Source organism: Charadrius vociferus, unplaced genomic scaffold (assembly GCF_000708025.1).
Source record: "Charadrius vociferus isolate BGI_N301 unplaced genomic scaffold, ASM70802v2 scaffold166, whole genome shotgun sequence".
Classification (NCBI taxonomy): Eukaryota; Metazoa; Chordata; class Aves; order Charadriiformes; family Charadriidae; genus Charadrius; species Charadrius vociferus.
Window position 1 is genome coordinate 2,065,804 of NW_009649228.1, and position 12,118 is coordinate 2,077,921.

At 36.0% G+C, this 12,118-nt stretch overlaps 1 protein-coding gene across 1 annotated transcript in view; it reads right to left on the minus strand.

Moving 5' to 3' along the window:
* MMS22L (MMS22-like, DNA repair protein) overlaps window positions 1-11,118 on the minus strand; it is a 98,974-nt gene extending 87,856 nt beyond the window's left edge. The window contains exons 1-6 of the mRNA XM_009889019.1: window positions 10,940-11,118; window positions 8,634-8,759; window positions 5,400-5,452; window positions 2,450-2,537; window positions 2,182-2,359; window positions 1,048-1,141 (exon numbers count right to left, since the gene is read on the minus strand). Coding sequence (XP_009887321.1) covers window positions 1,048-1,141; window positions 2,182-2,359; window positions 2,450-2,537; window positions 5,400-5,452; window positions 8,634-8,759; window positions 10,940-11,118 — 718 coding nt within the window. The remainder of the gene's footprint in view (window positions 1-1,047; window positions 1,142-2,181; window positions 2,360-2,449; window positions 2,538-5,399; window positions 5,453-8,633; window positions 8,760-10,939) is intronic.
* Between the last annotated feature and the right edge of the window lie 1,000 nt (window positions 11,119-12,118).

Sequence of the window (12,118 nt, forward strand, 5' to 3'; positions counted from 1 at the left end):
AACCTTAGAATTATAGAACAAACAGCCAACCCACACATTATCCAGTAAGAGTCAAGCAGAAACAGTGAAGATGCATTAATCCAAGCAAGGCTGTGTTGTGACAGCACTCAGAGCAGGCGAAAGCTAATCCAAGAGTTCAGATTCAGTACCAGTTACCTGGGCTAAACATACAGTGCATTCTTTCTAGACCTCAATGTTACTCTAACTGTTGCAACTCCTATATGGAACTTACATTGGTAATTTATACAACTGGGGGGTGGTGGTACAGAAGGTTTGGTTGTAGTGACACAATGGTTATAGAAGAAAATACATTTTTGTGATTTATTCTGCTAGCATGGACATGAAAAATAGACAGAGCAAATAAAGTTCTCTTCTGTATTTTAACAATTCTTCTTCAGCAAACTGAACTACTTTGAAGTTGGGTTCTTCAATTGCATTCTATGACCTTTTTTATCTAGCTTCTATGAACAGCTTACTCTTATCAATCTACTTTTTGCCCTTTTAAAGCCTTTAAAAAAAAAAAAGTATTGCCTTGCCCTTTTCTTGCTGCACTTTTACAAGCTCCTCTGACTGAGGCTTCTTCCTTTTCCCAGTATTTTCTTAGTGTCCCATATGGTTAACAATGCAAATTCTCTGTTCTAAGATTCTTTGTTCTGGTCCATCCTTGGACACTTTTCCTACATTGTTTTCATAATATTTCTGTTCGCTGTTATGCATTCTGGATCTCTGCAAATGCATTTTTATTTGTGATGTCAAAAAGTGTATTGTTATTAAATGTTTAGTTCGCTGTAAGCATCAGTTGAGAATAAGCTTCATAATCCTGATCGAGTTTTGAGAGACCAAATTCCTAATACTATTTCATTTAATTTGAGCTACTTTAAGATTCACAGAGGACCTGTCTTCACCATATTTGAGTTTACCCAATTAAATATAGCTATGCTTAAAAACCAGAAAAAGTAGTAAATTATTCTGGACAAATTAAGATGAGAAATCTAAGTAAGTTGTATGTACAAGAATAAGTTCAAGAAAAAACCCCTGCATACTTACTCATCATTTTTTCACCTAGTACATGAAGAACTTCCAATACTAGCCAATTAATATCCAAGTGGAGGTGTAGTAAATGCCATGATGGGGGAAAGACCTGTGATTAGAAATACACACATTTATTTATTTTTAACAATAAAATTCTAGCAAATTCAGGATACTGTAGTAAGACAGATGAAGATGGGCATACATTTTGTCTGCAATGAACATTATGGATAACTATGATCAAATACACTGTAACATACAAACATGCCATTCAGTTCAAGAAGAAAAATAGAAAACAAACAAAAAACCTTCATGACAATCAATTCTGTCTGTAGAGGATTTTCATGAAATCTTTAATCTGAATTAAACTACAATTTAAACACAATGTCTTGATTCAAGCTTGCCAGAATAGTATTAGGTAGCGCACAAACTGCGGAAGTAAAGCATGCTTTTAAAGTGATTCCAAAATTTCAATATTGTCTTCCTTAAAGTTTACTTGAAATTACTTTTTTTTTTCCATCAGCTCAACAGTGGCCCTACTGACAAGCTAAACAAAGTTTCAAAATGCTGCTTCTCAGTGGATCATCCCTCTCCAGATCCTAGTTTTTACAGCATAAGACTGAAATTCCTTTTTTCTTTCAAAAATATTTGAAAGCATTAGTTATTATGTGTATGCACAAATCAATGGTGTATACTTCACTAGTGTTTATATGCATGATCACCTCCTATTATGAGTCAGATTTCAGAATGTATTTTTTTAAAAGTGTCCCTCCTACTGGGAAGCTGAGAAATGTTAACCATTAGTAAGGACAAACAACAGAGGAATTTTTTTAAACATGCTACACTAATTCAAGACTACTTATCTACCTGTAACTAGTATTATCACTTGTATAGTGCAGGAAGAATTTTAAAAGCTATAAAACATACAAGTAAATTAAAAAAATAAAAAAATAAAAAATCCACAGCTCATTAGTTGTATTTGCCAAGTATGGGATGGCACTTAGCTAATAAAGGGATAAAAAAACCAAAATATAAAGTGTAACTTCAGTTTCAGCCTGAAGAAAGATTCGTTCTTATTCAGCCAAAAATTATCAACTTGGAGTATGTACTCTTACACACACACAAAAAAATAAAATTATAAAAGGCATCAACCTTTGCCTGATGTTGAATAGTAAATGCTGCCAGGACACTACTAGGGAGTTCACAAAGGTGACCAATGTGCATGGTCAAAGCATGAAGCTCTTCCACCAACACTGATGGTAACTGTGCTTCTAGTTCTTCATATGGATGCAGCATTCCATCATTTTCCACTTTAGGAGGTTCCAGATACCTGAACATACATACACACAATAAGAAAACAGGTAAGAAGTAGCTACGCAAAGCTTAGTACGTAAGCTAGTAAATTGTGTGCAAATCTCACCTGAAGATGAAAACCTTCACATAATGCAAAAACTCAATACATTGATGCCTGATGCTCTCTGCTTCAGAGTGCAAGTTTGCAGCTTGACCTGAAGTAAAAGAGATGAATAGCTTAAAGCAGAGGTGTCCACACCATGACTCATGTAACATATACATTCTCCACAGTAATTAAACCAGACCACTGGAAAACGACTCTTTTTTCTGAGGACAACTTGGGAGGGGGCTGGTGGCAAACACCCATTTCTAAATGTCATCTTGCCAGAGGGATCCATTCTTTATGTTACCATGAGGCGCATATCTAGATACAGATGGAAAAGAAGGTATCCAGTCCCTCAAGAAACGCGGCAGAGGCAAGCAGTCAGTGCTAGAAGAAATCATTGAGCCCTACCCCCTGTCTGCTTCCAAGACACCTTCAAAAAAAGACATGTGTGAAAATTTCTCAGCATCTTTTTCTCTTGGGGGACTTAAGCAGGTGGACTTATTTGGAAACATGGTTTGTAACTGCTCTTCCTAGGAAGCATCACATTGTTGCAGTGTCTCAAGATGTGCAACGTTAAGAGCCCTCCATTCACAATCCTGTAGCCTGCCTTTCACTTGCAGCTCTGTATCCTTTCAGCCACTTATTGCAGCTATATGTTTCCTTTCCTTTGCTCTCTGAGCTGTTGTTCTCATGCTGTTACCCTCCTTACCTTGCACTTGCCAGCTCAAACACCATCATTACGGCAGAGATACATTGGAAGCTATTGCCAGTGGTGTGAGAATCACTTCTTATTTATTCCTACACTTTGCCTTGTAGGTTTCAGCTTATATTACAGAAAGATGAAGCAGCGCATAACAAAGCAGATAAAGTCATTTAAATACCCAATAACTACTGCCCAGTAATACATATACACAAATGCTTAGCAACCAGTCAGCCTGCAACACTTGTACCTGATTAAGCATGAGTCAATCATTAAGAGCATCATAAATGGGAACAGGAAGTGAAGAGTTTGAGCAGGCCCTGATGAAAGTGTATCATGACAGAGGAGATGTGTGGCAAAAACCCTTTGTCACCTACCGCACTGGACTGCATGTCCAGGGAAAGGCAGACACCTTTGCTCCTCTCCCCAGCTGGCCACTGGGGTGTCTTCCCTTTCCTTATCTTGCTCTCTCTGTCCCCTTTGTTTCCCCATCCCCTCCAGGTAACCTTGAAGTTCAAGTATGCAACTTGCTATGGACTCCATAAATAAAGTTTTGTGCATATAAGCCTATTTCAATATCTTTTAAGCAACAACACTCACCGAGTGAAGCAAATCAACTGGTACAAGTACCATAATATTCCAGTGTACAGCCTACCCCCACCAGTTAAGAAGCCATAGGATCTGCCATGGTTTAGAGGCTCAAATCACTCTGTTCTAATGGAATTATTTATGGATATTACTGCTTCTTTCTAGCAATTACAAATATGTTATTGTAAGTTCTCAGAAGTTCTGTTTAAGCAAAGTTTTATAGTATTTCACTACAAGACTTTTGCGTACTGTCATAAATCATTGATCTGTGAAATAAGTGGAACAAAACAGGAACAACAGTGTTATGAACAGATCAGGCATTCACAAAAAAAAAAAGGCAAAACAATACAGAGTATAAGAAAAGATTTTACACAGTTCTCAGTACAAAGTCTCCAAAGCTCATTAAGACTGGTAGGAAATTAAATTAAATGGATGATACCGGTATCTGTATAAACATATATGCACAACTAAGTGGAGGTTTTAAACAGTGGCAATAGCGCATTTATCTAAGACATCAATAATACCTAACATCGCAGTGCCTGATTATTTTAAATATTTTAAACCTCATGACACTGCTCTACTACTAGCCTGCTTGTGTCAAGGGGGAACTAAGTCACAGATGTATCAGTGACTTGCTTTAAGTCACAAAGAAAGGCTGGTGCAAAGCATAAAATTCAACAGTTTATTTTTCTAGTCTACTTGACAAGACGAAGAACAGGATACAGAGGAGAGAACCAAGCAGATGTGTAAATTTAAGGGAAAAAAGAACTACAGAACAGCTTATTGGTGTCCAGCTACCATATAAAATTTCAAATGTAATTTAAAATAAGGGTATTTCCACTTATGTACTAAATGTCAGCAAAATTAGACTTTTAAGATACAATCAACAAAAGCATATGAAAGAAGCTTGATGATAAATTCATACCAACGATTTAAATGGCAGAGCATGACAATATCAAACCAAAATAATAATCATGTGTAAAAATATTCACTTGTACTTTTACAACACTAACAATTTATCTGCAATGAGAAGATACTACAGTCAGTTTATTTCTGAGTAATTACTGAACTTCCCAACTTGATAGTAATTCAGCCTTCAAACTTACAATAAGCCCAAGGCTGCAATAATCTTTCAGAAACATACTGCTGCTCATGCTTTAGTATTTAATTGAAACAAAGCATTTTGTAGTGATCTCATTTTATTGATCCTGCAGCAAAGATAAATTAAGTTTGTAAATAACTAAACTAAGTGAATATAACTAGCTTCTTTAAATGTAAGCCAAGAGAACACTGAAAAAAGTCCCAACCACTACCTTTGTAACTAAAATAGTTACAAATAGTTCCATTTTCAATTAAACAAGTTAACAGTTTTGCCAAATTCTACCTTAGGAGTGACATCTTGGCTCAAGTCAAATTAATGTGAAATTCTCCACTAAGTTCAGAATTGCCCTGTGCACCTACTACACAGGCAGATCTGATTCCAAACTGACAACATTTCTACTATCTATTTTCACAATACCTTACATGGTATTGTGATTCCAAACTGACAACATTTCTACTATCTATTTCCACAATACCTTACATGGTCAAGAGTTAAAGCACAAGTGTGATCTGTGATAATATACCTCCATAATGAAAAGGTAGACAGCTATCTCAATGTCAAATTAAACGTGTTAAACTTACCAAAATCAGATGAACTCATTTGAACTAGGTTTTCCAGTCTGTATATCTGTTGCCTAATTAAAGGAATACAAAGGTTTATGGTATTTATATAGGTAGAAGTTGTTTAACTACATTTCAGTAAGGTCTAAACAGAACAGAGAGAGGGGAGAAGTGTTCCTTGCTTTGTATTTCTGAAAAAGCTTACAGAAATGTAACTTAGGAAAGAGTAGTAACAGAAGGCAACAGACACATCCAAGCATGAAGGGATGACAATGGACAGAATTTTTGCTTGTTTTTAAAACATCAAACACAGTAATGACAAATACAAAATTAGCTATCAGGGGAAGCAAAACCACAATCACTAACAAAAATCCCAAAAGCCATTCCCTCTAACTGATCTTTCCATAAGTGTAACTCAACTTTGTATCTGACCACAGAATAAACCTGAAAGTTAGTCCTCGTGGCATACACTTAGTATACACTAAATTAATTCACTTGTGAATTAATTCCCACTTCCTGCTTAGGGTGATCTGATGTTTAACTTGAGCACAAAAGATAAACAGCAACAAATATAGTAGAGTAAAAGGAGAAAGTGTCCTAGAAAAGTTAGAGCTCAGTTCATTTTTGGAGGGGAGAAGGAGCATTTTTAAAGAAGCTGCTAACTGCCACTGCAAATGAAAATTAAAAGAAGCTGTAACATAGGTAAGTACTCAGCCATATTCTGCAACAACTGTTATTTTCAAGTGGTCTCAAGAATAGTCTCCACAGAGATAACGTGTACTAAACTGAATACATGAAAAGCACAACCGTGTAAGACAGACTTTTGAAAGAAAATGCTGCATAAATTGAGGAAGGAGCTCTCTGCCTCATTTCTTATACAGTCAAAACAGCAACTACTGAAAGATTCAAAACAGGATACTTGGATCCAACCCAGATCAAATGTTCTTATGAAAAAAAAATAAAATAAATTGAAAACTAGGAAATGCCTACAAGGATCCAAAACCCCAGGTTGTAACCTGCATATTAAAGGGCAGGCACACATTAAAATTATCTCCTTTAGCTCTTCCTTCCGTGGATAAAATCCTGTCAGCTACCCAATATTACCTTCATATAGGTGGGTTGTGGGTTTTTTTGTTTGTTTGTTTGTTTTGTTTTGAAATCAAAGCTGAATTTCTGCATTAACTTTTCAAGTATTTCAACCATGTAGAAAGGAAGGAAGTCTAAAGCAGGAGGACTTTATGAAAGAGGGCTGTTGAGGCTGAAGGTTAGAGAGAGAGAGTGTCAGAAAGGAGCCACACAGGAAAAAAAAAAAAAAAAAAAGACCCTCCACTGAATTGACAAAAGACAGAATATAGTGGGCTGATAAAATAAAAGCACAAACCAGGCATGAGAAGCATAACAATGATATAATCAGTTAAACAAGTCATTTTAATTTCAATTTGCATTTGTACCTCAAAGATTGATCCTTGTGGTTGTTAATCATTAAATCATTCGATTTGCAAATAAATATTCTGACAGTTAAGCTGGTACTTCTGTTTATGAATGAAAGATATATTGTCTTACTATACCCACTTAAATGGTTACATAGCTCTTACTTTGACTCACACATCTTCAATCGCATTTAAAAAAATCACAGGTAAGAATTCTTTTTAAAGTGCAATTAACATTTTTAACTTGCAGTTCTGCTGTGTAATATTATTAATGACAATATTTAAAAATATTAAATAACAATCTTTAATATTTACAGACACATTAAAAAATATCAGGTTTCTGTAAGCATGCATTCAAACATAGATGTTATCTGTACTTTATAAATTGAACTGTTTACAGGCACCTTGTCCTCAAGAATCATTATAACTTGTACTTAACACATATGATTTCTACAATGGAAAAAGGAGTTTTCCTACTTTCAGTTGTCAACTGGTCTATAAATGGAAGTGTTCCATTTTATGACTGAACAAATGAACTGAAAGAGAGAATATCTTTGCAGAAGAACTTGTCACACCAAAAGACAGCTTAGCAACCAAATTCTCATAGCCAAGAGTTAGCTGAAATCCATTATTCCTACCAGTTCGGTAGGTTTTAAAACATGCATAGCTTGAATAACTGAAAAACCACAACAGAATGTATTATACCTTATGTTCATCTCTATTACAATCACAGAGCAGTTTATATTACAGAAAAAAAAAACCCAACTTGTTTAATTCAAGAGATCAACTGCATCACTGTCCAGTGATTTCATGTTAATAAACAGTTAATAAACAGATCGGACTAAATACAGAAAGGGATACAGTGTTTCTTTTAACTAAGTTATCCTCTGATCTCCTTCTATATCATATTTATAAATATTTTTTTTTAAAATCACAGTGAAGTCAAAGCTTGCATCAAACAAGCAAAGATAAATAATACTGGTTTTAATGTAAGTCTGGTCATCTATGCCATCGTGTTTCTATAAGCCAGACCCTATTAATGATGTTTCACTTCATGCTGTTGGTGATAACCTAAAGGGATGGAAGAATCCACTACAATCAAAGGAATATACCACATATATTTGTGGAATCACACAAAAGCTCCTCTCCCATCCACTCTCTGTATGTGCTGTACGTCCTGAGGATTATCAGTAGCAAAGAGGATTATCGGTGATCTGTGTATTTGCATTGACCAGATTAAACATCTACATTGAATTAGTCAAACACTGAGTAACTGTATCTGAAGAGATTGCTGAAGCTATCCTAATCCAAACAATTGAAGGAAGTGCCGCATCCAGCATTTACAGTATTTGATTTTTAACCTCCACTTTTCTTCATGCACAAAAAAAGGACTTAAAATCTTCAAAAGACAACTTCAATTATATCAGTAGCACAATCTCATTCAAGGAAATCTTATATAGTTTATTCACATATTCTGAAGCTAGAGCCTGCTAAATTAATCACAACACTGTTGTAATTACTAAACTTAACAATTTTTACCCGGTGATAGCTAAAATACGCACCACGCTGCTTAGAAACCTATTACTAAGTCCCATAATATTAAAAATCTGTGACACAAAATTTACTTCTTCCCATAATTCCATCTTTGTCTTATCCATCACTTACTGGAGTCTTAGATAGACAGCATAATCTTTTTGGATGCACTGAGTAGCCCACAGTCTATTTTATGATTTAACTACCGAAAACTTGAAAAGTTTGTTACATACTTAAGGTGGGTATAATTTAAGAAGTGGATTAATTATAAAATGCATGAACATCAACATACCTAAGTAATCCAAAAAGAAGCCCGCAGGATTCAACTAATGCCGTTTCAGTAACCCACTGAAAGCCAAACATTTCCACTACATCATCTTCATAGTCATTTGGAGAAGGATCTAGTCTCAGCAAAACCCTGTAAAATAGAGCAAACAATAGTCATATGTTCCCCAATAATAAACCTATAGAATACAATATCTACAGCTGGCTTATGTATCACTGATATTTTATCAATATGTCAGCAACATGTATACTACGGATAGAAAGGTGAAGCACTGCTCTCAAAAGACAGCCTGTTACACCTTTTATAGCAATATAATATACAGTACATAAAATATGACAACGCCTAGCTTCAAGAGCAGAAAACCAGGATACAGTCACAGGGCACAGTATATTTTAGAAACAAACAAAAATTAACAAGCTACCACCTTGAAGCGTCTTCATCCTTACAAAGAGGCTGAGACAAAACATACACACTCTCCTTAACAGAGGAGGCTGCTATGTTAGATAACATGCTCCACTCTAAGTGTATGTTTGGAATATTTCGCAGTATACACTACATACCTACTAACTAATGCTAGAACATACATTTGTTCCTTTATATACATATAATAATATTTATATAGAACGCATAGAGAAAAGCATATTAATAAAAACGCTTTTAGGTAGGTGAACTGATGAGGGTCACAAAATGTGACTTCATATGATAACTTAAACTAACACTAGGCCATGACTACTCCTTGCTCTGGCTGAAGAAAAAAAAAAGAAATAATCAGAATTACCATTTTACTCAAAGTGGAAAAAATCAGACGTCCATATAGACTGTTTAAACATTACTATTGTGCAAATATAAAAATATTTCACTAATGTGCTTTCAAAAAAAACCCCACAGCAAGCTGTATAATAAGACAGCAAAACAAATTATTTCAGAATTTTCCTATTGACTTCCATAAAATATTTCAGCGTAGATGAAGCTGAATTCACTAAGATGCAAGAAATATTCCTATTTTCAAAAATTAAAAAAAAAATGTAGTTTTATTTATATTACACACCAAATTCATATTCTTCTTGAACTATGCACTATTACCAATTCAGTTCTCAGAGGCAAAAAGAGCATCTGCTGAATAATTGGCTCAACCTCCCACAACACCTGTAGTTCACTTGGTAACTACCTAAACATTGGTCTGGTTTGAAGCCTTTAGCAATTAAATCCAGTTACTCCTGTTCTATATAATCAAGACAGAGGAGTCCCTCACATGCAGGCTTTTCCAAGAATTTACAATCCAAGTAGACAAGATGAATAAACAACAGGAGAACAGTATTACCATGACTCTAGTGATCTGGGAAACAGTGAGTTTTCACATGAAATTGATTCTGTCATTTAATGCTTCTTTGTCAGTGTAGAATCTACTACTGGTATGTTCATGCAGACAAAGGCTCTCTCAATCCTCTACTTGACAACAATTTGAATTAATGGGCTCTGATCCAGCAACAAAAAAAAAAAGATGATAAATAAGGTAGGGAATGGGAGAGGTGCAATGGAACACTCTTTAAGGCTTTACAGAAAAGGCTGTGGAAATGAAGGTTAAAAAACCCCAAAGAAACAACACAAAATATGAGGCTTAGCAGGAGAAACCCACAGTAACTAAGTCTTCAATTCAAAGGTATAAAGGAAGTACTAGGACAGAAAGACAGATTATGCTTTTGTAGGAAAAACAAGACAATCCATGAAGGATCAGTAAATGGCACAGAAAACTAAGCTGGATCACAAGCAGTAAAGAAGATATTAACTAAACCATAGTATCATTTTAGGATCTCATGGAAAATACTTGCTTGTTATGTATGTGACTTCCAAACCTTAAATCCAGAATGCATGCAGAGGTAGAGCTTTGAGAAAGATGGCCTTAAAGCTACAAAGGACAGTCCCAGCGCTCCGGGGAAGCTGGGCAGTGGAGGTTTGTTTCTATCACGTGGAAAAGAAAGAAAGAGCCAGCATCAAATAGAGCGTATGACTGGGAAAAGCAGTGCTGGAGCCTCCTCAGAAATTTAAGAGGTCTTGGATACCTAACAGGCCTGTAAGAGGTCCTTTACAATATCTATAAGTTCACCAAGCTAGGAACTGGAGCAAGAACACTGAAGCAGTGTATCAACACAATTGCCCTTCCTGCTTAGGTATACCACCAACTTGATTTCAGGATCCTAACTGCTGTAGAACAAACTGATTTGGAAACCCTGTCAGCGTTTAGAAGCACCAAACATCAGTGGAAAGAACATCTTTGAAGTGTATTATATTTGTAACTTAAAAAAAACCCATACCTCTTCAGAGACCCACTTGCTAAGTAAGAGTCTGCAGAGAAGCTTCTCCCTCCATTTTGGTTGTCAAAAGCACAGGAGAAACAAGGCGGCTTTGAGTTCTCATTCTCCACCTCCATTGCCATCTCCAAGCTTTCAGTGAGAAATGGGGGTGTGGAGGAAGCCACGAAGTCATCGTCCATTGTTTACACCTGATCCAAAAATGATAAATTAAGACACACTCATAGTCCACGAAGTCATTGTCCATTGTTTACACCTGATCCAGAAAATAAAATGATAAATTAAGACACACTCATAGTGTTTCTTCAAATAATTTTCTCATTGTTACATGCATTACAGGCTCCCAGTTGTCCATGACTTTAAGGCAATATTACAGGTCATGTTCCTTCTATGAAGCAGTAAATACATCCCACATGATAATTACAGAACCCTGAAATGCTAAAGTTTTAAAGTTCAGAAAATGATTCTGACATAGCTCAAGTTGGAAGTTTCTATTAAAAAAGTCTGACTTCCCAGTAATCTGAAAAAAGAGAAGCAAAAGCAAAAGAAGGAAGATCATGTCCAAAAGAAAGTTCACTGTATACTTAACACTAGTGAATTAACATTTTATACGACATACTGAAAAACTAGAACTAGGCAAAAGGTGCCTCACTTCTACAGTAATATACAAACATAATTAAAGTTATTAACTCTAAATTAAGTTTCAACTCTGGCAGTTTTTGATACAGTTCTGGCAGAAACCAGTTCACACCGTGCCTAGAGGTTGGTTATGCAGAGACTTGACTGAAAAGCAAGCTCAAGCGGGGAAAAAAAAAAAAAGAAAAAAAGAAAAAAAGAAAAAAAAGACGTTTCTGTCCTACTTTTCCCCATTCATTCCCATTCCTGCGGTGCAGTCGGCTGTGCAGCAGCAGCAGTGCGACCCTTGAGGGAAAGGATGATTCCAGTGCTTCAGTTTACAGCAGGGCCCTATGTACAGGTGTGTTAGCACAGCTGGCAAGGCAGAAATAAGCAGCTAAAGGCCATGCCCTAATTTAGTCGAGTTTCTAAGGAAAGTCTGGTTGATTTAGGGTACCAAAATCGCCCCACACGATAGAAAACACTGGGAAAAACAACAGTACAAGAGGGGCAGCTCTTCACGGCCGCAACCCCCGCAACCGCCGCCGTGCCCTGCACGCCGTGCTG